This window comes from Theropithecus gelada, chromosome 5 (assembly GCF_003255815.1).
Source record: "Theropithecus gelada isolate Dixy chromosome 5, Tgel_1.0, whole genome shotgun sequence".
NCBI lineage: Eukaryota > Metazoa > Chordata > Mammalia > Primates > Cercopithecidae > Theropithecus > Theropithecus gelada.
Window position 1 is genome coordinate 151,573,399 of NC_037672.1, and position 25,640 is coordinate 151,599,038.

At 37.0% G+C, this 25,640-nt stretch overlaps 1 protein-coding gene across 2 annotated transcripts; it reads right to left on the bottom strand.

Moving 5' to 3' along the window:
- Positions 1–4,964: 4,964 nt before the first annotated feature.
- On the bottom strand, positions 4,965–13,680 carry FGG (fibrinogen gamma chain). 2 transcript variants are annotated; one of them, XM_025386599.1, is made up of 10 exons: positions 13,404–13,680; positions 13,262–13,306; positions 12,889–13,072; positions 12,676–12,769; positions 10,941–11,071; positions 10,506–10,639; positions 9,351–9,535; positions 7,550–7,827; positions 5,736–5,905; positions 4,965–5,185 (listed from the first exon to the last, which is right to left on the bottom strand). In XM_025386599.1, the coding sequence occupies exons 1-10, from the start codon at positions 13,479–13,481 to the stop codon at positions 5,171–5,173; spliced, it is 1,314 nt and encodes a 437-aa protein (XP_025242384.1). In that variant the 5' UTR covers positions 13,482–13,680; the 3' UTR covers positions 4,965–5,170. The 2 variants fall into 2 exon arrangements, with proteins under 2 accessions (XP_025242384.1, XP_025242383.1); XM_025386598.1 differs by lacking the exon at positions 4,965–5,185 and having other exon boundaries at positions 5,409–5,905; positions 13,404–13,640.
- Between the last annotated feature and the right edge of the window lie 11,960 nt (positions 13,681–25,640).

The following is a 25,640-nucleotide window of genomic DNA, read 5'->3' on the forward strand; positions in this document are numbered from 1 at the left end:
GATGGGGTTTCTCAATGTTGCCCAGAATGATCTGGAGCTCCTGGGCTCAAATGATCCTCCTGCCTTGGATTCCCAAAGTGCTGGGATCATAAGTGTGAGTCACCATGCCTGGTGACTTTTCCTTCTTAAAGCAAAAAATATTAACAGACTTCCGGTATATAGATCATTAGTGGAGAACAATTACAACTGATGTACACTTTTATGAAGTGAGTTAATTCTGTAACAAACATTTGTTCTAAAATAATTTGTGAAATCTCTCTCCTGAGAATTGGTATCATCAAAACTATGTTCTCTGATTTTAATGCAGTAAATTTAGATAATAATTAAAAATAGTTGAAAAACTCATAAACTTTAGAACCAAAAAGTGTTCACTTCATAACCCTTGGGTTCAGAAGGAAATCAAGGAAAATTATAAAATACTCAGATTGTAGAAAGATCTTTTTTTTTCTTTTCATTCTGCTTTCAAACCACAAATTCATATATGGATAGATCTTAAAAACACAATGCTGAAATAAAAAAGTAATAAGTATGATGAAGACTTCAGCAGTCATTCTCAAGTGATTTGTGGTGAAGGACCAGTTTTATCAAAATTCTAATCAGCCACAACCGATTTTTTATATAATACAATGAAAATAATTACTAAAAAATGAAATGTTAAAAAGTAATGATATTCAAAATATAGGCCCAAAATTTTATTGTGAGATTTGAAAGATATAAAATTCTATCTCAATAAGTATAATCAGAACAAACATAACAGGAAAAAGTTTCTCCATGCTAATTCTCAATTTTTGTACTTAATGCAGAAGAGTAACAGAAGTTTGGGGACCAGTAGTCTGAGTAACACTAATTTATAGCATAATGTCATTTGTATAATTTAAAAATACATACACATGCAAAAAATCCATGATTTATAAGAATGCCTACAAATGAAGAAACAAACATCAAACCTATTAAGGTGATTGTTTATTAAGGGGAAGATGGAACAAAAAGGAAATGTGAATAAATAAGAATCAACCAATCAACAGAGTGACCCAGCACAGAGCAATGAGAATGATGTACTGGGAGTGTGATAACTCAGCTTCTGTATCTGCACACGCACACACACAGACAGACACACACACACAAACACACACACACGCATGCACAAACACAAAGAGATAAATGAAATGTAGTCTTTCCCACACTCTTGATCTCTTTCACCAACATATTTATTTATTTATTTATTTATTTTGAGATGGAGTCTCCCTCTGTTGCCCAGGCTGGAGTGCAATGGTGAGATCTTGGCTCACTGCAACCTCCACCTCCTGGGTTCAAGTGATTCTCCCGCCTCAGCCTCCCAAGTAGCTGGGACTACAGGTGTGCGCCAACACACCCAGTTAATTTTTAGGTATTTGAATAGAGACAGGGTTTCACCATGTTGGCCAGGATGGTCTTAATCTCTTGACCTCGTGATTTGCCTGCCTCGGCCTCCCAAAGCAATTGTTATTTTCCTTCCACTTTGACTCATCTTACTATCTTTAACTTTTTCTCCTCTTTAAGCTACATCAAAGTGATAAGAAATCAACAGGTATGCCTATTTCCCACAGGGTTGAATATGTATTTTCTTTTTACCCTTTTCATCTGAATAAACTGAAGGTATCTATTATAAATACCTTGGCTAGTTTATACTAATTAGAATCAGAGCAAAAGAATTTTGGATCGTGGAAAGATTTCAACTATGCTGTCTATACATTTATTTTTTCATTTCTCGCTCACTTTCAACCCACCCACAGATATGAAACGGAATCTTCAGAGGTATATTTTAAAATATTGGTATTTGGTCAGTAAGTCATCACCCCTCTCTGTTGATTCAAGAACTCTGCTCTGCAGTTGCATGGTTTGAAGTCACAGTATCACTACACCTGATATCTTCCTTTGGAGAAGCTTCCCTCTGTAGGTTTGTCACAGTGTAAGACACTACACATCTAGTTTGCACTTAGCCTCGCTACTTTTCAGTAACTAGAGTTTTCCTGTGTCCAGGAATATAAAGAGGAGGGCTTAGCAACAGTCACCTGTGATTTGAGCTGTGAAAAAAAATATAGAATGTGTCTCTGGAAGGCCCCAAACTTTTTTTCACTTAAAAGTTTTTTTGGTTGATTTCTCAACATAACCCTTTCAATTGCCACTTTATTTGAGGAGACATGACACAACTGAGTCTAGAAGGGTTTTTCATGCTTTAGTTCTTACTGTAGCCCTTCAGTGCTCACTGCTGGATATTAATAACTAAACAAGTCAAATTTGGAAATTCATTTTTTTTTGTCTCTACCTCACTGAGTTGCAAAGTTAACCACAAAATTAATATGTACTCATTATAACAAGCCAAACAATGCAGAGATATCTAAAGAAAACGTTAGCAGCCCCTTTCTACCAATGAATGCTGGATTGTTCAACATGCAGATCAAGCTTGTACTCAGGATACCTACAAAAATCAGGAGACTCCAAAATGTTTTTGAAAGAATGCCATATTTGATATTTCAGAAGAAGCACTGGACAATTAATCATGGGAGACATCAGGAATCTTTAGACTTCTTTATATTTATTTTGTGTTTTAGTATTTTTTTGTTTTTGAGACAAGGTCTCACTCACTCTGTTGCCCAGGTTGGAGTGCAGTGGCACAGTCACAGTTCACTGCAGGCTCAATTCCCCAGGTTCAAGCGATCTTCTCACCTCAGTTTTCCTGGTAGCTACGACTATGGGTGTGCACCACCATGCCTGGCTAACTTTTTTTGGTATTTTTTATGGAGACAGTTTTACCATATCACCCATGCCGGTCTTGAACTCCTGGTCTCAAGTGATCTTCCCACCTTGGCCTCCCAAGTGCTGATTACAAGCGTGAGCCATCATGTCCAGCCATATTTTAGAATTTTCATGTAATTATATATTATAGATTGGTTGAGAGGAGAACAAGTATGTACAAATAATGATATATGTCAAGACTATATTTTGTTCATAAAGTATATGTATATATAACTTTACATAATTTTTATTTTAGAATTATTTTTACATCTTAAAATTTCACTTATTTTGTAAATATTTCCAGTCATAAAAAGCTATTGTGCTTATTATGTAATCATTATATTCTATTTTATTTACTAATAAACTATCTTGCCTGTCCATTCTTCCACTGTTAAATATTTTCTTAATTTCCTACTAATATGAAATTTATGTCTATATTTTTATTTCTGTACATAACTATTTTCTTTTAAAAAAATGATTTTCTTGGGATAAATCACTGGAGTGATATTGCATGAAAACTCATCAATTGTTGTATATCTCTTCATAGCTATGACCAAATTGCTCACACAAAGAATTTTATAGATTCACAAAGGGTAAACTGTATGCATTCTGTGTTTAGAAGTGGTTTGGAGGATGACGAGTAGGTAGCAGGTGAGGCTGATGTAAAAAAGGGAATAGGAAGTAGGTGATTGCCCTTATCCACGCAAGAGATGTGTATCTCAACTACAATGGTGATAATTAGTATAGAGGAAAAAAGTGAATATGATAAATATTTAGGAGGTGAATTCAGCAGACTTGATGAGTAATTGGATATAGGGAGGTAGAAATTGGATATGGGGAGGAAGATTGGAGGATGAGTCACTGTTTTTTTTATTTTTATTTTTTTGCATTTGAGGATGGATGGAATAGAACAGGTTTGGGAGAGTGGAGAATACTGAGCATACCATGCACTATATCCCCAAATCCAACATTTCCTTGTGGCTACCACAAGGAAAACACTCAATAAAAGTTAATTGAATAAATGCTTCATGCATACATGTATATATGAAGGCTGCAAACAATGAATCAATGTTTCTATTTTCCAAAGCCTCCCATGTCTTCAATTGTATATCTAGAAGCTGATTGACTGTTTTTATCTCCTCAATAGGATGTCTTAAATTCAGCACTCCTGATAACAAGAAAGTGAAAAGATTAAGAAGGAAATTGTGGGCCTGATATGGTGGCTCATGTCTGTAATCCCAGCACTTTGGGAGGCCAAGGTAGGAGGATCACTTGAGGCCAGGCATTTGAGACCAGCCTGGGCAACATAGTGAGACTCTTTCTCTACTCTAAAAAAATAAAAATTAAAAAAAAAAATTAGCCAGGTGTGATGGTGCACTCCTGTAGTTACAGCTACTCAGGAGGATGAGAAAGGAGGATCACTTGAGCCCAGGAGTTCAAGGCTGGCTGCAGTGAGCTATTATTGTGCCACTGCATTCCAGACTGGGTGACAGACCTTATCTCTTTAAAAAAAAAAAAAGGGAAAGAAGCAAGAAAGAAGTGTGGAAAGAAAGAGAGTGCAAAGCCAAAGCTCAGGACTTCAGGACAACCAGACCCACCTCTCATAAAATTAGCCATTACTTTCCACAATCAGCCTTATGCTAAGTTATGTAGATTTAGCTATTCCTTAGAAAGTTGGCGAACGAACCTGAACTCAGGCTGCTGAAAAGTCAATATTCCTGAATCACAAGGAAGAGATGGTTCCATTCAGCTCACCTCATGACTAGTGAGGGATAGGGCAAATGGTTCCCTACAGCTCTCTGCTCTGAGCTGCAGTTCTCTCAGAGTCACCAGGTCCCACCACAGGTGTTTGAAGCTAAAAGGTTCTGCTGGGAGAATCCCCAAGCAGCTTTCCTGTCTCCAGCTGCACTTTGGATACCGGGCATCTTAGTTGTGTGGCTGTGACTCCTGCTTAGTGATTACGTTCTTATATAGAATATTGTAACTTTGGGTTGCTGTATTCTCTTGTATTTGTCCTGTATCTCCTAGAGGGCAAAAGCCATAATTGCTATTTCCTTTGTATCTCCCAAAGAGTTAGGTATAACATTTAGCATAAAATGAGGACTCAATTACTACTGATGATTGCCCAATTGTAATTAGTAAATTGGGGAAAAGTGGTGGTTTTTAACGGTCAATAAAGGTATCATGTATCTAGTCTTAGGAAACAAAAGGTTTATTGAAATGCACGTAGATAAATTATCATCAGCATAAAACTGTTATGGAGTTTTCAACATGGGGTCTTTTGCTCTTAAAATGAAGTGAAACTTTGTAAGTCCATTGTCCAATAGGAAAAATATTATATCTCTCTGTTCAGATAAAGTCCTTTAAAAAAGTAAATCTCTTTTGAAATGGTCTTTTAAACGTCTCCAGCCTGTGAATATATAACAAAACAAAAACCATATTAATAGATATAATTTTCTCCATTTAAAAAGAAGAATTAAATAGGAATGATTTAGGGGTAATAAACAATGAAAATACCTAGGAATTTGAAATTCTAAAATTTTCTCCTATTTTATTAAGTACATACTAAAATATTTGATATAATAAAAATAATTTACCAAAACAAAATAAATGACAAGTGGTCATAACAATGCAAATAAAGTCAATCATTTTATTTATTATACATTTAGGAACAAAGTTGAAATGTTGTCTCCTCAAATAAACAATTTTTAAATAACTCTGATGTCAATAATTTGGAAATACAGTCCTAAATTCCTAAATGAGTTTTAATTTCCATTGGAGGCTCAATATCTTTAATAGAAGACTTGAAATCAATAAATATAGTAATAGAAAATAGGAAGAAACTTTCAGAGAATTTCTGAAACTTTGTGGGTCAATAGAAATTAGCAGTTAATTTTCTACGAATCATCCTCAGGGTAAAATGAGTCATATTCTGTTTCCACAGGGTGATCTTGTCTGACCTGTTTGGCTCCCCCCAGGTGGTGTTGCTGTCCTTCTCCAATGGTGAGTCTGTTGAATGGGATTATCTTCATAGTGGTTTTCTTCATGGAATACCACCGGGATTTCCAAGTGGCCCAAATAATTCCATTATCATAACCATTAGGAGTAGATGCTTTTGAGTAAGTGCCACCTAAAACAAGTGGTAGATGTACATATCATTATTCTGGAATCCTTTTACCTCTGCAAGTCTGTGAAGAACTGTCTATTACGAAGTGCATTGCCAGTTACATAAATTTATAGCGTTATCTGCTAACTAAAAATGTCCCCAAAGATTCCTAAAATCTCAATTTATAATTAAAATAAACATATTATTAAACAACATCTGTGTTGTGACTCATGGTCACATCCACACTTTAAATTTATTCACTACTAGTAGGACTAGAAACTCAAAGTTCCCTAATTGGCCTCTTTCTCTAAGCTTATCCATCCTGGACTCAGCTACTGCGAACCATCTTTACTCAGGCAGGTTAGAAGAGAAGGAGCCACCAAATTCCCGATGAGGTCACCTTGGGTTATTTGAAAACACAATTTTATTGGTTAATTGAGGAGCTTTAGGAAATGGTTCTGGCATGTTATTTTATGTCTCCATTATAAAGTGTAACCTCCGTTGATTTGCCTTCTCCTTGTCCTACGGAAGCAGATCTCGTGTAATTTTGTAAAGGGCTTGTCAGAGCACAGCACTGGCATGAACCACAGCTCTGGCATGCCTCCCCAGGTCACACAGATCAAGCATTTTACCTTAGAGTTTCTTCTCATTATATGGTTTGTGAGTGCAGAGATAAGTTATGTTTCTCCAATTTAAAAATGTTGTGAAAAACAAACTGTTACTTTAAATAAATTTTGCAAAGTTTCCTAGTTGGTGATCGGCTAGGACATCAGGAGATAAGGTTGCTCATCTCGGTAGATGAGGAGACTATGGTTTGCTACAAGCCTGGAATGGTTTGGAAGACTGGTTTCACTCATCTACCCAGCAGATATGTGTGAGGAAGCCCTACTGATGCTGAACAGGTCTGGTCTGGGTTGTTTGACTTTCCCCAGGTGGTGTTGCTGTCCTTCTCCAACAGAGAGTCTGTTGAATGTGATTATCTTCCTAGTGGTTTTATTCATGGAATACCACTGGAATTTCCAAATAATGCCATTATTGTAATATGGATCCTTTAGCATCGGTAAGGCTTCCCCACACATAACTGCTGGGTAGATGAGTGAAACCAGTGTTCCAAACCATTCCAGGCTTATAGTAAACCATAGCCTCCTCATCCAACCCCCATCCTAAAATAAGTTTCTACTATCCTCAGACTGGTCTCTTCTCTCAAGCTTTCACAAACCTCTGCCCTTACCAGTATTTGCCTGCTCTTTATTCCGTTCCTCCAAACACCTGCTCACTGCGTGTATCTGACACAAAGCTCATGGGAAGACAGGTTAATGTGTGAACAAGCATCCATATAGGAATGTTAATCTCTCCAGATCATATATGTGGTATGTCTAAAGGAGATAACACAACCCACAGTGCCAGCAATGATGGTGATAGTTTCAGGTATAATGCCAAGCTACTGGATATTTTGCAGCAGGTGTATTTCTTTAGGAGGGCTAATTTTACACATGAACTTGGTATTATCCACTTCCAGTTTCAAAGAACTTAGCTGAAATAAAGAGGCATGATAAAATCCCTACTATCTTTATAAATTATTCTTCATTTCTTTGTATCTATTTATTATTTTTTATGAAAATACTATATATTATACATTAATTTGGAATCTAAGAAAGGAAAACATACCTTGGTAATAAACTCCATTGAGGTGGCCAGCATGACACTTGTTCATCCACCAACCAGATCCATCCTGTTCAGCACAGTTGCCTTCAAACTTATCATTGTCATTGTCCCAGGTACTGAACTGCATGCCATTGTGGGATGTGAAAAACTTGTCGCTAGGATCGTCGCCAAAATCATAGCCATCAAAGGCATCTCCAGCATCTCCACCAGCGAAGTAGGCATACGTTAGGCGGTACTTGTCAGCTTCAGATCCCACCTTGAACGTGGCATAGTCTGCAGTACTGAGAAGAAGGAAATCCAACCATCACATGCTGACCCTCCTCAGGGATTTCAGAATTTCCCTCTTTTGTAGGACAGTTCCTTGGAATTTTTGACTTTGTTTCTTAAGGCTGAAATGTGCTCATCGAGTAAAGTTTTTTGCAAGTCTGGCAAGAGGCAATGGATATGTGAACCAGTCCACAGCTCATTAATACTACCCGGGATGGGCCAAAAAGCCTTTGAAGCATCTCAGTGAAAACTAATAATTACACTCACTTGAATGCTTTTTTGCTTGTTTCATTCTAAGATCAAATCCAGATGCGTGGATTACTCTAATTTCATATTTCCTACTTTTGTTGAAATGTTGTGCATTGCACACACATTATCATAGATCACATAAATTATCTGACGGTGAGTGACCCTTAATTATTGCACTAAACTTGAAGGAGGTACAGTTCCATTAGCCACTCTCACCACCTGAAGGGTTAGGTGCTGCTGAAGGGATTTTCTTTCTCAAATCAGTGTGGTAGTGGCAAGAAGGAGAGCTTCTGAGGGCATTACACAATCAAAGTCTTCCCTGTGTGGTCCAAAGCATGTGAGCTGAGGAGTCAGAGAGATTCTTTCCTGGAAAAAATTGTGCAAGTGGGCCATAATTCTATAGAGTGGAGTAAAAAATGGGCCTTAATGAAGGAACAGAAATTTCCGGAAAATATTTAGCCTCTTTTCTAATCTCTGGTAACTGGGAAATGGCAGGTCCTTTCCTAGAAGAAGGTCTACTGACTATAGCTCTTTCTGGATTAAAAACCAACCAAACAATTAAAAAAAATCCATATGTTTGGAGACAATATATTTCACTATTCCTTAAACATAACAAGAGAGTTGGATGTTTTTCTGCATTTTAATTAGGTAACAATGCTTAAAACCTTCAAATATCTCAAGCAAAAAGAAGCCTCTAGATCACCAAAAGAGCTAGCTGGTTTAATTTTAGGGTAGCTCATGATTTGACAGAATAAATGGCCATTAAGGCACTGGGAAGTCTGAAGAGGCTGTATTTGCTTTTCAACCAGGATAGTTGTTAAGAGGACAGGCTCTAAAGTTAAACTACTTGAGTTCGAATTCTACCTCTACCACTTATCAGCAATGTGACGTTGAGCAAGTTAATCTGTAAAATGGGATTAATAATAATACCTGCTTCATGAAATAGTAATTTAGACTAGATAAAATTATAATTTTATGCTCAGTTTAAAAGTTAAAAGTTCAGTATGCTCAATTTAAAAGTTAAACATTCAGATTAAAAGTTCAGTAATTAGCTATTATTCTGAACGGTGCCAGGGTAATTAGATTGTACCAAAACACTCAGATTCATCCTGAATAGAATTTACCTTTTTGGATTGCCCAGGAGCCAAACTGACTTCTGGAGAAAATGGTGGCTGGATGTGCTGTTTGCATCTGTCAGGCTGCATTTGCCATTGTCTATTGACAGTTGGAAAGTGCACATTCCAGACAATCTTTACAATAAAAAGTTAGAAGTCACTTCAAACAGTACCTGGTTCTGCCATTCCAGTCTTCCAGTTCCACTCTTAACGCATATGGGATGGCAGACTGTGTGCTTATCAAATGAATCTTCTCATTTCCCAGCCAAAATTCTGTTGTGCCAGTAGGAGACAGATGTCCAAATCCTTCCTTATATTGAATCCAGTTTTTCTTGAAATCCACACTGCCATCAAGTCTCTAATTACACATTTGCATGGGCAAAAGGAGAAAATAGATGATCAATGCATGTAAAGAGAATGCTACCAACATTTTGTCAGAAATATGGAGCATTGGTTCTATCAACTCACAGCTAAGTGATCTTGGCCAAGCTACCTAGGTTTCCTTATCTATCAAATAGGAAAATTGATGCTTACTTTTTAGGGTTGCTGCAAGGATAATGAGAGAGAATATATGAGAAATACTTAAGAGAGTTCCTGGCACATCATAAATTCTAAATTAGTGGTAGTATTGAAAAGATACCTAGACGACTTCAGAACTCTGGATATTACTGATTCTTACACTTATGATAGAACCTATTGCTCAATTGGTGTCTGGCAACTAATGCTTCCACCATTCACTCCCTCTGAGCACCCCCTGTAGGAACAGTTGTAACAGTGGCGGGAGGTAAACAGAGGGTAAAGGAGTCAAGATTCCTAGTGGGTATCAGCAAGTGGCAGATGCAACAAAGGTTCCCTGTCTTGAGGCAGCCCAACTGTGTCCTCTGGTGTGTGAAAGGGTGGTGGTGGTGGCGGGGTGAGGGTGAGGGTGTTAGGCTTCATTGTCTTATAATGGGCAACCTCAGGTCTTGACCTACCTGACAAAAGAGTTTCCTTCTTTTTCTCTGTCACTGTGGTACTGATTATGTGCCATCATGAATCTACAAAGTCAGTGCCAGCACAATATAGTCAAGCCACAAACTCTGAAACTATACCACCTAGGTTCAAATGCTGATTCTGTTGCTTATTAGTTAAGTGGTCTTGGGCAAGTTATTTAACTTTGTGTGCCTCAGTTTCCTTTTCTGTAAATAGGAGTAACGGAAGTACCTTCCTCTTAGGGCTATTGCAAGGATTAAATGAGCTAGTGTTCACAAGGTGCTTAGAAAAGTATCTGCCATATGGCAGAAACAATGTCGGCACTTATTAAATACACATGGTGAGGAAAAAATTACCTTCTGTAACACAGTCCATCCATTTCCAGACCCATCAATTTCGCAGTAGACTAAGAATTGCTGGTTAGCTTTCAGAGGTTTGATAAAGTAAAGCCCGCTCTGTTTAGCTCCCTTATTAGCAATGTCTTGACAATCTGGAGAAGGAGAATTGACTTTTACTGTGGTTTGAAATGTAAGTAAGATTGTGCCAGCCTTGAAAAATAGTCTTTAACATATAGTAAACTATTCCTTTTCCAAGAATAATTTTCTTACTTTTCACATCACCATTCCTTTTAAACTCTTTTTTAGCTATTCAAGAAAGGTCTAGACAACTGAAATTCTTAAACTTAATGGGTAGCCACTTTCTAAACTATTCCTATACATTCTAGTACATACTCTCTCCTTTACGTTATTTACTTTGATGAACCTAATCCCAATATAACCTTCATCAGTTACCTTTCCCAGTGATATCATGGATTTGCACCGTGTCTTTGCAAGGTTCCTGGCACTGTGCTTCAAGCTGGGCCACCTTCTGTTGCAGGTTAACAATCTTTTGACTATTTGTATTATATATTTCCTGCAAAAATCTACAAACAAAAACATAAGATAACAAAAATAAGAAGACAAAAATAAGTATTCCTTTCAGAAGAGTAATTTTGTATTTTCTTTGGAAACTGCTAACTAAATATTTTCTCAAGAATTACTTTCTGATAAATTATTCCATTCTTGGGGAAAATGTAAAATTATATCACTAAATTAAGATGAATTAAAATTATAAACTTTTTGAAAAAAAAAAACAAAACAAAAATCGATCAAAACAGGAATGCAATGTGAACCTGAATCTTTTCACTTAGAATGGGGCATATTGTTTCAACTCCAAACACAAATAACAAAGTCCTTGTCAATAAACAAATGTAATTGATACTTTGCTTTTTACTTTATGCATAAAGGGCAGCAGATAGCAACTGTGATGAGACTGGTTAATAGGAACACCCCTTTTTGCTTTAAAAGCAGGAAAGGCTCAGTTCAGTAATTCACATGTGCTGAAGTAGTATACCTTTCGCATGTGGATCTATTGAGGTTATACTTACAAGCTTCAGTCTAAAATATAACTTACACAGGGAAAGGATCTGGAACGTTATTGTATGTAAAATAAAACAACAGATACTTCCCCTTTCTTCTTTAGTGTTTCTGGTTACATAGCTTTGAAAATGGACTGGGGGAAGTAAAAATCCTACTTTTGTAGTTACTTACAGGGTGGCTTGTAAATATTCAAAAATGATAAAAAACTGTCTACAATGCATAAACTGTTCTTTCTTTGAAGTAAAAAAGGGTAGACAAATTATTTGTCCACGTTTTCCCTCTACTTTGTCTTAGGCAATTTCTGTACAATAACCTCCTTCAACTTCAATGATGGACAATAACAATGCAAGTAATAATAATAACAATAATAACAAGGGCCCTCTGATAGCAAAAAGAGGAGGAATCTTTCCTGGGCCATTCTCCCTAGCTACTATTTATCCCAATTTCTCAAGCTGCTTTGAGAAAAATTTAGAAAAAAAAAATTGAGGAAAAATATTAAAACTGTATCTGAAACCTTGTGTTCAGAAAGTTTATGAGTCCCTGAGAAGCTGTTAACAGAGACATTCACTTCCAAACGAAGGGAAGAGACTGTGCAGGTTCATTCTGCAATGATCAACATGAGCTTTGCAACGTTTGCTACACTTAGTCTCTTAAGACATGTTTCTTCCTGCTCCACCTTCAATATAATTGACTTTAGGAGCCCAAATCCTTACTATGCCTCTGCTTGCTGATTTTTTTTAACCATCAATTTGTCAACATTTTTATAAAAAGGATTTGTTTTCAACACCCAAATTCCTATGAGGTTGATTTTATGTTGTAAGATAAATGGGGGATGGGGAAAAATTTTTCGATAAATATGGTCAAACTAGCATTTTAAGACTTCTAGAACTTCTTTCTCCAATGTGATTATTAATTAGCAATTATAACCCAGTATAATTTATATTGCACTAAAAACTTCTATCTCCACTATGTTCAACATAATCAGGCATAATGCCACTGAGATATTATAAATGGGGAAACCACATTAAAAATTACTTTCACTCAAGTATGGAATATTAAATAAAAATTAAATCAGTCTTGCAGAGTAAATTGAAACAAAAATCCTTACCGAATACTTGCATCATGTGTTAAAATCAATGCTTCATATTTCATAATTTCTTCTAACATCTTCCTGGACTTCAGAGTAGCAGTGTCTATCGTATCTGTAATATAGGATCAGAGACATAAAAATCCTTAAGCAAATAGAACAACTAAAACAACAGCAAAAGAACTTCGCAGATTATTATTCTTATTTTTTGGTGAGTACTCTTTATTGTCTCACTTGGTTTTGATGATTCATCAGGATTATAACTGAGTTGGATGGCTTTTATCAGCTCTTTGACTTCTGATGTTTTGTTTTCGACTTGATGTAAGATGTCTTCCAAAGACTGTAGATCCTTGTCTACTTCGGTTTGATAAGTAGACAGGAAATCTGCAATGCCACAGGTAGTTGGACAATAACTACCCTGAAAATACAACAGTGATTAAAAATGTTGACAGATGCTACACTTAAAATCTATTAAGAAAAACAGGTAAAACCTAGACTATGTTTTTAAAAAGTTGCAACTGCCAGATGATATTTATGAGGGGATTATTTCTATTCCTCTGCCCCTCTCCAGTTTACACACAAAGGGAGAAACATAAAAACTACTTACGAATCTTTCATCTAAGATGCAGCAGTTGTCTCTGGTAGCAGTATACTAAAAGAGAAAAAAATACAGAAATTTCACTAGTTTATTGTCTGCTTTATTTTCCAGCTCTCCATTTAAAACAATGTTTTGTGAAGAGCACACTTACTGCCACACATGTTGAAGAGAGAAATAAAAGAGCATAGAAGTAGAGAATTAAATTCCGGGGGTGCAAGGACCAACTCATGATGTCTGGGTGCTCGGAGCTCCGAGCCTTGTAGCGTCAGCACTGTCACCTCTCAGGCTCCAATTGTCCCTTTATGTAAGCTCCTGGGACAGCCAGGACTGCAAGTGGCTGGAGCTGATCACGAGACCTCCTTACCAGAAGGGTGGGGAGGTCTTTCCCGTTCCTTTTTCCTCATCCTGGCCCCCAATCTATACTGTCAGGTTCCCAGATTTTGCACAGAGGTTGAAGCTCCTCCTTTTTGGCCCAGCTCAAGTTTTTTTCTCTGATCCAAAATTACCTGCAAAGGCTAGTGAAGCATTATCCATTGCTGTGAGGAGGAGGGCAGTCCTGGAGGCTGTATGGTGCAACTTCTTCCAGTACATGGCTGAGAGCAAACAGATCTGACCTCGAACTGGGCAAACCCAGTCTATCCTTAAGATGGGGCCTGCTGCCATCACCCAAATTACTGAAAGAACTTTCTCAGTCTAGGGATCAGTTAACATTATTATTTTTAACCTGTGGCTGTGACAGGAGGAGACTGACTTCCCCATGTCCCAGTACACTACTCCCGGGAACGAATGACCCTGGAAATACACTCCTGTCCCTCTGTGTTGACCATGTTCATAGGCTCTCAGTTTTTAGGGAGCTTTCAAGCTCAATCTTCTCTTTGTCTGAAGATGGGAGTTTTTAGGGAGCTTTTGAGCTCAATCTTCCCTTTGTCTGAAGATGGGCATGGCACCCCATCTGCCACAGAGAGAAAAGAGCCAGGAGCCCACTTCATTGTTCCTGTGGTTCCATCAAGTTATCTCAGAGGAGAGAAAAATCCACCTCCCTTGTATCTGAGGAGAGTAGAGGCATAGTTGAAGGAAGAGGGTCAAAATGAGATGCTGGAGAGGGGCTCTCATCTCTGTTTGACCCTTACAGCGTCCTTGTGTTTGGGAAAACATATCTGTCATCACTGCCTATTGAGATTTATCATTGTGCATTGCACTATTATTAATGTCTTTATTTTTGGTTATCCTTCATTTCTTCCTCTGGAACCAAGCTTATTATAAATTTTGATGAAATACATTAGTGGGAGAAATTCCTCCAGTTTGAAAGAAATACTAATACTTTAATGTTTAATTTTGTCTTTACAAAGGAATATTTATGTGACTCAAAAACAAAGATAAATGTTCACATTCAGTAAATAATCAATAATTATAACAAAATGAACACATCAAAACCAGATTTGTTGCTTTTTCTCTCCTCCTCAATATATCCCTCTCTGACTTAGCAGTTATTGTCAATCATATCACCATACCACCAGCCAATTAAGTCTCACAATCGTTGTCATCCATCTTTTTTACTCAGCTGATCAGTTGTCAATCATGTCAGTTGAATTAAACATTAAAGTGTTGGTATTCTTTCAAACAGCTCTACCTCAGATAGTATTTGTAGCAACCTTATATTACATGTATACATGCTGTATCCACTGCATTAGATTGTAAATTGATTTCTATGGCTACGGTGTCTAACGCATATAGCTATACTTAACATAGTTGTAGTTAAAACTCAGTAACTATGTAACGACTTGAATCAGTTGCCTCTGTGAAGAAGTATGGGATGCAGAGGTGGAGGACAGGTTTGGAAAAAAGGTTTCATTTTTCTCTGTAAACATTCTATATTTAGAATTTTGAATGTATATAGCTATTATCTACTAAAATATATATATAATCAAAACATGTAATTATTGATCATTCAGAAAAATTTACATAGTACACTGATAATCACATCTTGCTAACTTTTTAATATGATTTTAATATGAAAGGTGAGTCAGGCATTGCCTTTGCCTTTAAGAAGTATATAGCTCAATTGGAGAATGTACAAATAAATAGTTGTTAAGAGCTCTGGAGTCCATCTCCCTAGGTTTGAATCCCATCTTTACAATTTACTGACTGTGTGATTCAGTACAAATTACTCAATCTCCTTGAGTTCTATTATCCATGTCAGTAAAAGAGAGATAATACTTATGATATGGTATTTACTTAATAGGGCTATTACTAAGATTTAGTGGGATAATGTGTTGAGCACATTGCCCAATTCTTGGTAAGTGTTAGTAAATGTTTGTAAGGTTTATGAATTACCAAATGTATTTGGTATACAATCTATATAAATAGGAAACTCATTTATTAGAGCCATTATTGGTAGATTTGGTTCATGGGGAAAAAGCTTTGTTGTTCCAGCTACAGAAAGTTCTTTTTAATAAAAAAATCTGTTGCAACTAACTGCAGTCTCATTCTGTAAGACTCTCCAGAGAAGAAAGCACCTGGTCATTTAGTTTAGGAAATTCCATTCAAATTGATTTTATCAATCAAAGATCAAATGATAATATAAATGGATTGCATGCTTTATGAGAAGGTATACTTCCTATCAGTAAGAATGTTCAAACAAAGTGTCTTTAGACAGAGCATGTCTTTGTGGTTCTTTTTGCTGAAGACCATAAAATATTAGTTTGTCGAATTTAGGGTAACAGTTCATGCAGCCACAGGTTGGGTTTTGAGCTCCTTAACATCATAAAGTTTCATTGATTGTATTAATATATATAATATTCACAAAGTTGAAAAACATTTAAATTGAGGACATTAGAAATTCTATCTTATCCCATCTGAGAAGTGGAATACTTGTATTACCGGCTTTTAACTGACTTGTATTGGAATCTAGATGTGTTATCACAATTTTGGAGAAAATAATTTCCTTTTACTACAATCTCAAGTCCTAAATCCAAATCATATAAGACAAGATACTTGCTCTCTGAGAAAAAAAAAAAAGGGTCAACATTGATTTAGCGGTCTACATTGGCCCTGCATTCAATCTAGTATCACTTAGGTTTATTAAATTTTAACTAGTTTTTCCATGTTTGAGCCAATTTTTTCTTTGAAAAATGATAAATGATTGATGAATTCCAGGAATGAAGAATATTTCTTAAATCACAGTTCTTCTACTTCCAGGTATGTTTTTTTGAGATAATAGCATAGGTAGTATTTAAGCCAAAATAATCATTTAATGTAATTCTGAGGTCAATGGGCTTGTTTATTGAAATAATTATGTCCCAAATTCCCTATCGTCCAACTGTTTGTGTTCTGATTTGAAAACACAAATCTACAGCCAACAGTCTTCATGTATATTGATAATTTACTCTGTGAGTCAAGTCTGTTACGTTCATCTTTGCTCCAAAATTATTTGCTGAATTTAAATTTGATTATGTAGAAGACTTCTTGACCTGGTGACAAATGATATAGGCCCCAAGGAATAATAGGAAAGAGCTACCAATTTTGAGAATCTTCTTTATGCTAGATATTATGTGGTAGTATAGTTGTTGTGGTTGTCATGTATATTCTCTCATTTAATCCTCACCACAAGCCTAGGAAGTAGATATAATCACCTGTATCTTATAATGAAAAAAGAAAGGCCTAGAGATGTTGTGTAACATATGCAGGGTCCATGTGCCAGAACAGGAACTCAAACCCATGGGGCCCAATGCCTGCGCTTTTAACAGTGAATCTTAATATAACCATGAAACATTCTTAATTTAAAATAATACACAGATACAAGGTGTTATGAGACTCAAAGTTATTCACTGATAGAATGGATTTTAAAGATGTGTATATGCATCTATATAAGTGTATGCATATTTATTTGAACACGTATTTACATCTATCTATCAACTTATCTATCTTCTTCTCAGGGTTAGAGACAAGATTCTGTGAATGATCTTTTACAGTCTTCGAGTATTTCTCAAACCTAGATTTGCGTTGTTTTATGATCAGCTTGTGTTTACGGTCCTTTTTTTTTCTCCTCTTTAGAGATGGAGCCTAGCTTTGTTGCTCAGTCTGGCCTCCGACTGAACTCCTGGACTCAAGCAATCCTCTTGCCTCAGCCTCCTGAGTAGCTCGGACAATCGGCATGTGTCACTGCCCAATTTTAGATGGAAGCAATTTTAGATTGAGTCCAATTTTAGATGGAAGCAATGTTTGCATTGAAGCAATTTTTCAATGCTAACTGCATGGTTCAAGTTTAATAGGACTTGATAAATTGAATTCCATCAGTAGGTTAAAGGAAGAGACAGTCACTACGTGGTCAAGGAAGCTCAAATCAATGGCGACAATGATATATCTGTTTTTCTAATAAGTAAACCATTTCTAGATCTAAGCTAAATTTATAGCCTGAACCCTTAGAACTAATTTCCTAAAAACTGGCAGAAAGAAAATGACCTATTGGCATATTGAAAACCAGTCCAACCTAAGAGTAAAAATATCCCATTAAGGGCAACAGAGTTGTCTGTTAGAATATTTGCTTTGTGTATAAAAATAGCCCAGGGAAAGTGAAAATGCAAAAGCTTTCTTGGTAGTCTATTAACAATGTGCTTTTAGTTTCACTATGTAAATCAAAGACAAAAACAACATTGGGCACAGGTAAAATGGACTCCCTCACTGGCAGAAGAACGGCAGCCACAGGTTGAGTTTTGCACTTCTTAATTTCATAAAGTTTCATTATGTGTGTCATTTGAGGGATCTGTCCTAGTGGCAGGCATATTGAAAAATCTGCTGTGATTGGAATTTAGGAAATTAAGTAACTGGGTGCCTAGAGAAAGAAGGATTATCCCATTGGTAATTACAGAGACCAAAGAGGCTGGAAAATAGCCATTTTTAATACTAGTTTGAGACTAAGGAATGATCTGAGGTGCCCTGGATTGAGACAAATTGGAACAGAGAAGTTGGATTTACGTATTTTGCTGTGCTACATTGGTATCTGTTACTGGTTTTTTTTTTTTTTTTTTTTTTTTTACATCTTTGTGTAATCTATGATTTCAAATCTCTCACCCCATGAAAGAATTTTCACTACTAAATGTGATTAGCAGGAGATTTACAAGAGCAAATGAGTGTGTGGGGGGTGGGGGGGGTGTGGAACACCACCAACAAAGGGGCCAAGTTATATTCACAAGAATGTGACATGGAAAGAAGAAACTTTTTAACCCTTGAGTAGAAATATTGGTCTATGTTGAAAGTGGACAGGCCCTTGTTTGAGAAACACTGTGGTTATTTTGTCATATAAACTATTTTTGGAGGAAAAAAAAAATATATATATATATATATTCCTAAAGAAGGAGAGAAAATAAGAAGAATAGAAAATGCTATGAGATCATCAAAGCAATTCAGTCATCTTATCTAGCTTAACACACACATTTGCTTTAACCTGCAATCTTGAATGAGGACAAACATTTATAAGATTTAGATCTTTGTTTTAAATTCTAACTACTTGGGTTAGTTTACTGTCTTAGTGTAATTGCACTATAGTCCTTTCAAAGTTAAATCCATATAGGATTTGCTGTGTACAAAGGCTAACTTTCTATTGACACTTTGAAGGACTTTGCTTCATCCATGAAAGGTGACATATGTCAGTCTTCTTCAAGTGTAGATTTCTGTGTATGCTTTACCTTGAATGCTGGAGCAGCGACCTCCGCTAAGTAAACAAAGATAACGATTTGCAAAATCACAGATTAAGTCAAAAACCCAAATATTTATTGAATGTTTTGCAAGAAAGCCTAGAGTGTAAACCACACTCTTGATGGATAACACTATGGCTGCAAGTTACTAAAGAGTAGCCTGGCTTCCGGGCTGACCAGAGCAAGCTCATTCACAAAGAAACAAGGTTAGGTCAAAATTTAGAACACCGTGTTTTATCTTTTATAAACCGCACAGAGGAAATTCTGTTGACCAAGATCCAGGAAACCGATTGCTTAATTATGCATCCTTCTGGGTTGGAAAACTACATGATATTTACATATCAATATGTCCTTTGGATCTCACTACGCTTTATAAAGTTAATTTCCTCATTAGTACTTTACTGATATTTAATACTACATCATCTAACTATGGCTATGGAAGGCTACATACCCCTCCTCATATTATCCTGATATGTTAAGCTATTTCTAGCTCTGACTGAGAAACTTTACAGAATTTATCTAGGATAATACCTAAAATAATGCTGAATTCAAATATGCACCACAAAATTTGGCTGCCGGGTAACTGCACACTGTCCCACGGTGTTCCTCTGCTGGATTCTTAGACCAAAGTGGTCATTCACTTAGTAAATACATATTGGGCATATACTATTTGCCAGGCCCTGTTCTATACAATGAATCAAAGTATCTGCTGATAAGTTTACATTTCAGTGGACAGAAAGAGGATATAAACAAAATATTACATAATGTCCGTTGGTGACAAGGACTGTGAACAAAAATGAAGAAGGATTAAGGAAATGAGAGACTAGAGGAGGTGCTGTTTTAGATACGGTGGTCGGGCAGCGCTCTAGGTTAAGGTAACATTTGCTGGGTTTCTGGTGAGGCTAGTTACAAAGCTCATGGCTGGCTCACTATTGCCACCTGCAGGCCCCAATACATCTGGAGAATGAATGATTCAAAGCCAACATATACATATTTTTCTATTTAGAGCTGTCAGAGATTTGACAAGTGTAGGTAATAGAATGAGAAGTATACTGAGAGAGGAACACTGCGCAAGTTAGCCAGAAAACACCAGGACGACCATCCACACATTACTACTGAGCTTGTGAGTGATGCCATTCTCCTCATCGAAATCCTCCAAGGAATTCCCATTTCCTATCCAGTTAAATATAAACTTCTCAGCCTTGTATTTAAGCTGCTCCGAAAAAAAAAAAAGGCCAATATAACTTGTTAGGAATATCTTATAAATTGGACTGAGGTAGCACATCCCATAAAATTTCAAAATTTTGCTTTCATGAGGCTTACATAAAAGCTTCATTATTATTGTTATACAATTATTATTATATAACATAATTATTATGTAATACAATTATTATTATGTAATATAAAATTATGTAATATACAATTATTATATAATACAATTATTATTATGTGATATACAATTATTACTATATAATACACTTATTATATATAATTATCATATGTTATATTATATATTATAAATAATATATTGTACATAATATATTATAGATTATTATATATACGATTATGTATATTATTATATAATATATAATTATTATACAATTATTATTATATAATACCTTAATTTAATGCCTTCATTATCATATAATAATACCTTAAATAAAATAAATTTTATGTAAGCCTCATGAAGGCAAAGATTTTTATCTGTTATTATCTGTAGTGCTTGATCAGTGCACCCAATAGATACTTGTTGAGTGAATAAAATATATTTTACTAAAATATTACTAATTACTAAATATTACTAAAACACAAACATAAAATACTAAAATGCAGTTTGAGGGAGAGAACATGACCATTAAGAAGATAACAAAATCAGTCAAGAAAAGGAAATACACCCATTTCAAAACCATCTGTTTCACAGCAAAAATCTGTAGCAAGACAATCAGATCTCAGTGTGGATCAGTGATACAGCTGATGGAGAGTACCGGGGAGGGACCACAGTGATCCTCCTGACTCCATTTGAGTGGATCAGGAGAGGAGCAAGACACTCACCGTGACTTGTTGACTGAAGGAAACTTTATATATATTTAATTTTTGGAAAATTAAAGCAAAATTGTGTCATATTTTAAAGCAAAATTGTGTCATATTTTAAAACAACTCCAAGTTTGAACGATAAACATAAAATAGAATGGGCAAGTCCTAGAAAATCACAACACTAGGAAGAATTGCCTAGAGCCATTGGTCACTGTTTCTCCTGATTTGCTCTATAAAATATGAGGAGAGAAGGCTCCATATAGGCCTCGGAACCACTCCTGCTTGCCTGGAACAGGTGGGTTGCCCTAACCGAACAGTACAACTTTAACAAAGGTCAATCAAATCCTAGAAGATGGGGAAATGAGGGAGTTTATAGCATTGCGTTGTGCAGCTTTGGACTTATATAAACCTAAAAAAATTCTCTAGAATATGCACAACTAGGGCTAGAGTATGTCATAGAGAAAGTCAAGCAAACTTCACCTGACCCTGTCCTTAGGTTTGTCTGTCTTGGTCCCATGCTTTAGCTCAGCTCACTCAGCTGTGCTCCAAGTCAGCAAGTGGTCATGACCTACATTTCGGACACTATTGCAGCACCTTGGGTCACCCACTATGAGAAATGGTCTACACTCCATTTCTCAACTAGAATTTGCAACTGGGCCTCAGGCTGCCACAGCCTCTGGCTACTGTCAGGAAATGCACTAGTGCATCCCAGCCTGACCCCAGCACCCAACCCTACTTCGGTTTGTTGTGGTCCCTTCTTTCTCCATTCAGGAATCCCTCTCTACTTCCTGCTCTCCCAATGACAGGATCTGGTAAACTCACATGAAGTAAGGTAGGAAAGACTGAGCTCGCCTAAGGTATTACTTCTACCAAGACTGAAATTTAAACTTGAGAGAAAACTGAAGACATCAGAATCTAAAGAGAGAATTTTACAAAATAGTCAGCTATTAGACGATAATTATGGGATCAAATACAAATTAGGTAACAAAGAGCAGTTGTACAAAGCCGTTTAATTATGTAAAGGCAGTGTTTTATTTCTATTTTAAGTACTTAGAATTTCTTCTATGCGACTATTTCTTAAAACGCTCCTTAGATTACTCTGTTTCACTTTGTTAAAAATGTTAGGTTCCTCAGCCCCTTTCCAGATCTATCGAAGAAGAGTATCTGGGAGTGGACCCCAAGAATCTTCATTTTATTAACAAGCTTACCCAGATGATCCTTATACACAGTAAAATAGGAGAACCACTGACCTACACAAGAGATTAACCATACCTGCTTTACCTAAGAAGGGCTTATTTCCATTAGACAATCTCAAATCTTGTATACTTTCTCTTTGTTAGAGTATTTAATACTGAAGGTATGCCGTAATCATTTCCTGCTGCAAAAAGAATTTAAAAACCAACTGTATCAGTTTGTTTTCTATTGAAGCTTAAAATTAGATTTTGGTAAATCAGAAACAAAAAGACAAATACAGCATGTTCTCAGTTATAAGTGGGAGCTAAAAATGTGCACACATGGACATACAGAGTGGATTAATAGACACTGGAGGCTCCAAAGGGTGGCAGGGTGGGAGAGGGGTCAGGGATGATAAATTACCTATTGAGTATGCGTACATCATTCAGGTGACGGTTACACTAAAAGCCCAGACTTCACCACTACACGATATACTTGTGTAACAAAACTGCACTGGTACCCCCTAAATCTATGAAAATAAAAAACAAAACAAAAACAAATTAGATTGTGGATAATCCAGTTTACTGATGTATATTGCTTTATTGATGAATATGGCATCGATGCTGCCCAAAGAATAAAAAGTAGAGTGGCCCCAAGCCCCAGTGCCTTAACACATTGCAGAAGTAGGTGTTCCAGAAATTCAATCGCTTTACAGAGGTAGAATAGAAAGGACTTACGGAGAGACTGAATGAAGACATAGGAGAGGGGGAAGAGTTTCACAGAATAATAACTCTGAGAGACAGTAAATATGAGAGAACACTAACATAAATAGGAAAATGAGAAGGGGAACTGGTTTACTGAAGACAGAAAATGATGAGTCCAATTTCCAGCATTTTAAGTTTGGGTGGGAGTGAGACCTGTAAGAGGAGATGGTGTCAGAACGCTAGAGATGATAGAGCTTTGGGAATGAGAACTAGTGGTGAGTTGACGGAAGGCGAAGTGAGTTTCCAAGGAGAAAACAACCTGAGGACAGAATTTGGACTGAATTTAAGAGCTGGCAGAACAGGCAGAGAGGGGAAGAACGGCTCTGGCTCTACCTCATGGCCCTGTGCCTACACAAAAGCCAAAGACTTTCAGATCGCCAAATGACATCGCTTGGATGTGATTTAGCTATTTATCTGTGCCCTGGAATGCTTTCAAATGAAAGAATTATAAACAATATTTCACATATATACACACAGATATATGTATACACATTATGTATACATATATATGAAACCTTTGCTGTTAGATATGTCAGGTAATACAGAATGAGTGGTAGTCATTTTACCCGTTTCATGTTCTATGGTGCCAGAAATGGGTTGGCTGTCTAGTAAATAGATTTTGTTAATTAGTACGTTCTGTGATATAATCAAGTTGTGCCTCATTTCCTGAGATGCTTGGAGGAATCTGTTGGATTTCATTGTGAATGGAATTTATGTTGCATATATCATTACAGATTTCGATGAATACATAGGGTTTATTAGAGCTAATTCAAACCAAAATTCAAATAACTTAGAAATACAGTACTCTATTTTAGCTGGGTGCTGTGGCTCATGCCTGTAATCCCAGTACTTTGGGAGGCTGAGGTGGGAGGATCACTTAAACCCAGGAGTTCAAGACCAGCATGGGCAACAAAATGAGACTACAAAAAGTAACAAAATTAGATGGGTTTGGCAGTGTGTGCCTGTGGTCCCAGATACAGGAGGCTGAGATGGGAGGATTCCTTGAGCCCAGTAGGTCCAGGCTGCAGGGAGCTGTGTTTGAATCACTGCATTCCATTTCAGAGCCTGGGTGACAGAGTGAAACCCTGTCTCAACTTTGTCTCAAAAGAAAAAAAAAAGAAAAAGAAAAAGAAAAGAAAAGAACTGTATTTTAAGGTCCTTTGTTGGAAGCCCAGTCCTCGCTAATAGTTAGTGTAATAGGGTAATAGAGCCACCTGCTGGTGAAGTTATTTTATTACCGGATAGCAACAGCCACTTCTGTGGATACACCTGTGCACTCAAATTGCCACATAGATTATTATATGTTAAATATCCCCCACTCATTCTTTTTGTATGTGTGTAAGTTCTTATCCATATGTTATGTTTCTCTGTTTTTGTGCTGAAGGGGTGGTGAGGTAGATATTGTTCTTACTGTCAGTCAACAGCATTTGAAATGGGTCCTCAGGTCAAAATCTGAAATTGAGAATTTGGGATTCTCTGTGTGTTTGGAGGTACTTCCAATCTAGCAGTTAGGGTATAATAAATGACCCCCAAATTGCCTCTATATATTGACTTCTAAGCTGTTGATTTTTTTTTTTTTTTTTTTTTTTACAATTTATTATTATTATTTTAAGGGATGGATGGGGGTGGGGGCTTTCGTCCTGCCACCCAGTCTGGAGTGCAGTGGTACAATCATAGCTCACTGTAATCTCCAACTCCCGAGCTCTAGTGATTGTCCTGTCTCAGCCTTTTGAGTAGCAGGGACTACAGGTGCATGCCACCATGCCCAGCTAATTAAAAAAAAAAAAAAAATTGGTAGCGATGGGATCTCACTATGTTGCCAAGGTTGGTAAGGTTGTTGATTTTTTTTTTTTAACAGCAGGTTGGCAACAAGTCAAATGTTTCTATATCTTAATGCTTTAAACACAGCCTAAATAAACAGATTTTTAGCTGTTTAGAAACTGCCTGCTCCGTCAACCCTGAGCAACTGCACCCAAGTTCTGCAAAGATAAACTTTGCATCTAAAAAGAACCCACTCAGCAGCAGCCCTTTGGGGGTATGTGATCCTGAGATTTTGCAGTGTGCTGAGGGACGCTACCTAAATATGGAAGTCCCCTCTCTGATTCCTCTTCTTCAGAGCCTTCTTTGTCCTCCTCTCCTTCGGGGTGGTGGCCTCCATGCTGCCAGAGCTCTGGATGGGTCCACGCTGCGGGGGACTCCCCCTCACCACGCAAACCTAAAGTGCTTCCCAAATAGAGCTCATTGTGTGCTACTCCCACTTCGTGATTATGTTTTTTCCCTTGATCAGCCTCAAAATCCCTTGAAAAATTCATTCTATCAGGTGAGAAAGGCCTCACCTCGGCAGGGAGAAATAAATGAATGTCATAAACTCTGATAACTCCAGATGTTCGTATGGTCATGGTTCTACTTACCCTCCTGTGCCTCTTCTTCAATTACTGTTGTGCTCCTGGAGAAAGCAACGTTATTTCCTCTAAAAGGGCAAAGGTTACTTGGTGACACTGGCGCCCCTAGTTGTCCCTTCCCAAAGTGTCCAGGAGACCTGGCCACAGAAGGGATGAGAGCGCACCATGTGCCACACTGTGTGGAGGCTTTTTTTTTTAATGCCCTGGTCTCCTAAGGGAACAGTTGTTTCACCTGTAGGTAATACGGCTGGACCTTAGTCTGGCCCTGAGTTTGGCGAAGGGCCCCTTGTGCTCTTGGCATTGCTAGTGGAGTGCAGGAAGA